Below are 5,024 nucleotides of genomic sequence, written 5' to 3'. Positions count from 1 at the left end.
ACATTACGAGTTCGTGCGTATGCCCTTCGGTCTTAAGAACGCTCCGGCAACATTTCAAATGTGATGGATAATATCCTAGGCGATTTAGTCGGGCCCATCTGCTTAGTCTATTTAGATGACATCATCATCTTATCACCCTCCCTTTAGGAAAACATTTTACACCTTAAACAAGTCCTCACCAAGTTAGAAAAAGCCAATTTTAATGTACAATTATCCAAATCTAACTTCCTCCGCAAAGAGATAGAATTCCTAGGGCATATAATTACGAAGCAAGGCATAAAACCAAGCCCCAACAAAATCTTAGCCATTCTAAACTACCCGTGCCCCAAGAACAGGAAAACTATTAAATCCTTCCTGGGCCTCCTAGGGTATTATCAAAAATTAATAAAAGACTTTTCCCGTTTTACTAAACCACTGACAAAACAACTGAAGGTTAAGAAACCCGTAACAAAAGACGACGAATACCTAAATGCTTTCGAATTTTCAACAACCCTACTCTCAAACGACACCATACTTCAGTACCCAGACCTCTCCAAAAATATCATATTAACAACAGATTTAAGCAACTTCGCCCTTGGAGCCGTCTTGTCTCAGGGTACACTTCAAAACGATAAACCAGTCTGCTTCGCCAGTAGAACCCTCAATGACACCGAGATAAACTACTCGACCATAGAAAAGGAAATGCTGCCGATCATTTGCGCCGTACAGTATTTCAGACCATATTTGTTCGGCAGGCAGTTTACTATCGTAACGGACCAAAAACCCTTAATTTGGCTAATGAATTTCAAAGAGCCTAACTCAAAAATCATCAGTTGGCGGCTTCAACTGCCAGAGTATGAGTTCGAGGTAGTTCACAAAAAAGGCTCCCAAAATGTCATAGCCGGCGCATTAAGCAGGGCAGACGCTAACTTGAACCACAACAAAACGGACCTGCCCCTAACCTACCCAAATCTGATTCTAAAGGCCTCCCCAGACATCGAGCACCAACACTTACAACCTTTAAACATAAAATTAAAAGAGAATACTGCCAACCCTTATTCGACTTCAATACTCAAACAAACATTGAAAACTAACAAGACATACGCCGTCCTCGCCGACAAAACCACTCTTAAAGTACTAGAACAAGCATACGCCATATATTTCTCTACCAACCCAGGATTTAAACTAATTTGCTGTCCTCCCTTAAGGAAATTACGAGTACACAAGAACAAGATATAATCATCTAGGACTATCATACCAATAACTATCACAGAAGCATCGACTAGACCTTTCTTCACTTAAAACGCGAATACATTTTTCCACACATGAAGAACAAGATTTCACAATTAATCAATCAATGTGAATCTTGTATAAGACTTAAATACGACAGACAACCCCAGAAAGTCTCATTCTTAATTCCCCCAACATCCCAAAAACCCCTTCATATAGTCTTCTATAGTATTTACTGCATCAATAAAACATATAATCTGACTTTGATAGACAAATTCTCTAAATTCGCTGCAGCATACCCTATCGAAAACCGTGACTCCCTAAACGTAGTAAAATCATTAAAACACTTCATAAGTTTATTCGGGATTCCAGGACAGATAGTGTATGACCAAGTTGCCGAATTCTCTAGCAATTTGTTCAAAACATTTTGCTCACAATTTAAAATTTTCCTACACGAAACATCGTGTCAACAATCTTCAAGCAATTAACCCGTGGATCGCTTACATTGGACCCATACAGAAATCTACAGAATAATTTCAAACACTCGAAAAGGCCCAAAACTACCAATCGAACACGATGAATTACTGTTCGAAACACTTATCACCTATAATAATGCGATCCATTGCGCAACCAAGCAAACCCCCTATGAACTATTCACCAGCAGAACCCACACATTTAACATAGACATTGATTTTAACACCGAACACGACTACCTTGACAAACAAGAACAGAAAAATTAAATTAAAATAGAACATCCGCATCCAGTAGAACCTAATAATATTGTTTTAAGGAAAGAAAACAGAAGGAATGAGGTTACACCCAGTTTCGGCGCAACACACACATCGTCCATTATTCTCCAAGACATAACCTACGCGTTGTTACGTTGAATTGAGAGCCGGCGTTCGTCTTGCTCGCCCTGACGCTGAGCGCTAGTGTCGTTCTGGCCCATATTTTTATTATTTAATTATGCTCACTTGACACACAACCGTTCGGCTTCGCGTTAAGTGATCTACTGTGAGGAGTGTGAGAGGAGTAACTTATGTTAAGTTATACAATGTTTAAATGATAAGACACATTTTTGAGTTATGTCTTTTATTTGTAGTAGGCTAGAGGTACGCATACATAAGTACAGTATAGCAACATAGTATATAAACATTAAGTGTATAAACATTAAGTCATGGTTCGCTTTCGGGTGGCATTCTCTCTGTTTCGCAACATCTCTGTAGCAACAAGCAGAGAGGCAGATCAGTAACGGAGAGGGAGTCAGTCGATTGCTGAAGTGGAAATGCAAAGTACAGAATAAAGTTAAGAGGCTAAATCCAGCATTACTGTTTTATTTAAATAAGAGGGTTTATAGTACCCCTACAATATCAGAAGTGGGCCGATCACGAGCCAAAAAGAAAAAAAAAAAAATGAATATAAGCAATGCATCGACGGAGCAGTTAAAAGGGTGGTTGAGTGAATTAAAAGAACCGACCACGGGAACAAAAAGAGAATTGATTTTGCGTTTGAATAATTTAACAAACGAAAAGCAAAATCAATTGAAATTATTATTAAAAAGCGAGGAAGAATATTTCTACGGAAGCAGCAATAATAATGTTCAAAAAGGAAAAATAAATAACGCAAAAGACGGAGAGCATAAAGAGGACGAAAGTAACGGCGAAGCTGGAGGTAGCAACGAAGACGGCGATGAGAAGAGCACTGCACGCAACAACAAAAGTAACGGCAAACATGACGACAGAAGCGGGGTACGCAGTTACAAGAACAACAGTGCAGACGGCGCCCGCAACAAAAACAGCGGCGACGGGAATAGCGACGAAAACGAAGTTGGCGGCAACGAAGACGGCGACGAAGATGGCAGCGGTGAGAAAAGCAACAAAGAATTTGACGGGAATAAACGAAATACAGTGGGACAAGCTGGGCAAAATATGGATTTATTATTGCGTATGGCAGCCGATGCAGTGAATGAATTTTCGGGAGATACATGTGCACGCAAATGGATCCTACAAGTGAAAAATATAGCCAGCGTTTATGGAATACATGAACCATATATAAAGATGTTGATCATCAGCAAGATAAAAGGAAAAGCATGCATGTGGTTGCATGCAGATCCAGAACGTGTATTGCTACCAACAGAGCAGTTGGCGGCAGAGTTTATATCAATGTTTGGTGAGAGGAAGTCAAAGTTAGAAACAAGGCGAAAATTTGAGGAACGAAAATGGACAGCTGGCGAAAGCTTTATTGCTTATGTAGACGATAAGGTGATGCTTGCACATGGAATAAAAATGGATGATGAAGAATTGGTGGCGCTCCTCATTGAAGGTATTCCAAATCAAATGCTACGTAACCAAGCCCGTATCCAATGCTTTGAAGACATCCAGCACTTAAAGCGGGCATTTGCGGAAGTGAAACTACCGAAAATGGATGAAACAGACAAGAAGGTGGCATCGGTGAACAATAATGGCAGCACACTCTTGCGTTGTTTCAATTGCAATTCGAAGGGACACTGGGCCAAAGAGTGCAGGAAGCCAAAGCGCGAAAAAGGGTCATGCTATGCCTGTGGTCAGATGGGGCACTTTGCAGCAAAGTGCCTGAAAAACAAGAATGTGGATGAAAACAATTACGTAAGATATTTTGAAATTAATTTTATGAACAATTCTAAATCAAAATTTATTACAGCATGCCTCATAGACACGGGAAGCCCCATTTCGTTCATAAAAATTAGTAAAGTACCTAAAGATGTTATTGGAGTACCAGTTTTAAGTTCATTTTACGGATTAAACAAAAGTTACTTGAAAACATATGGAAAAATATTGTGTTACATTATGAAAAATATGAATAAAATACATTTTAATTTAATAATAGTGGCAAACGAGTCTATGAGTCATGATGTAGTATTGGGAAGAGACTTTATGAAAGCATGCAACTTATGCTTGAATCTGGACACCTTGAAAATGATTACAGTGGATAAAATTGAAAGTCGATGTAACAAGAAAAGCGATAAAATGTTAGAAGAAACAAATATGTACAACAATAGTAAAACAGTTAGCGATAGTGTTTGTCAAGGTAGTAGTAAAAGTCAAATGATTAGTGACAAGGCTAAAAATAAATTAGAGAAAGCTGTCAATGCTGAAATAAGCACAGAGGAGAGGGAATTGCTTGAAATTAATGTAATAGATGACTCAATTGATTACAAAATAGGTGATCAGGTGGATCATAATATGAAATGTCAATTTATTGAGTTGGTAGAAAATTGTTATGTTAATAAAGAAAGACCGAATGAACCAGAGATTCGGTGTGAAATACAATTAAGATTAAATGACCCGAAACCGTTTAGTTGTTCTCCTAGAAGATTAGCATATACTGAAAAAGAAAAGCTGCAGATTATCTTAGATGAGTATCTAAAAAACGGAATTATTAAACCGAGTGATTCAGAGTATGCATCTCCGATAGTGTTAGTGAAAAAGAAAACAGGAGACCTAAGATTATGTGTTGATTACAGAAAACTTAACAAATCAATGGTCAAAGATAATTATCCTTTACCGTTGATTGATGATCTGTTGGATAGATTAGTAAATAAAACGATATTCTCGAAGTTAGACCTTAAACATGGCTACTTTCATGTTTTTGTTAATAAGGAATCAATGAAATATACATCTTTTATGACGCCTTTAGGACAGTTTGAATTTTTAAGGATGCCAATGGGGCTGAAAAATGCACCGGCGGTCTTCCAGAGATTTATTAATAGAATTTTCGAGGATATGATTAGGCAGGATAAAGTTATTGTATATATGGATGACATTATGATAGCTAGC

The 5,024-nt window shown here is 38.1% G+C and overlaps 1 protein-coding gene across 1 annotated transcript; it reads left to right on the top strand.

The window, feature by feature from the left end:
* Positions 1-2,427: 2,427 nt before the first annotated feature.
* Positions 2,428-4,036, top strand: LOC116800952. Its single transcript, XM_032717814.1, has 2 exons — positions 2,428-3,833; positions 3,889-4,036. The coding sequence occupies exons 1-2, from the start codon at positions 2,622-2,624 to the stop codon at positions 3,898-3,900; spliced, it is 1,224 nt and encodes a 407-aa protein (XP_032573705.1). The 5' UTR covers positions 2,428-2,621; the 3' UTR covers positions 3,901-4,036.
* Positions 4,037-5,024: the final 988 nt, after the last annotated feature.

This window comes from Drosophila sechellia, chromosome 3L (assembly GCF_004382195.2).
Source record: "Drosophila sechellia strain sech25 chromosome 3L, ASM438219v1, whole genome shotgun sequence".
In the NCBI taxonomy this organism is placed as follows: Eukaryota; Metazoa; Arthropoda; class Insecta; order Diptera; family Drosophilidae; genus Drosophila; species Drosophila sechellia.
Note: the sequence above shows the minus strand (reverse complement) of the source record. Positions and strands in the feature narration are given on the sequence as shown.

What these genes read in the sequence shown, in the direction of transcription:
- LOC116800952 (XM_032717814.1), top strand. Translation starts at nt 2,622, where the DNA reads ATGAATATAAGCAATGCATCGACGGAGCAGTTAAAAGGGTGGTTGAGT.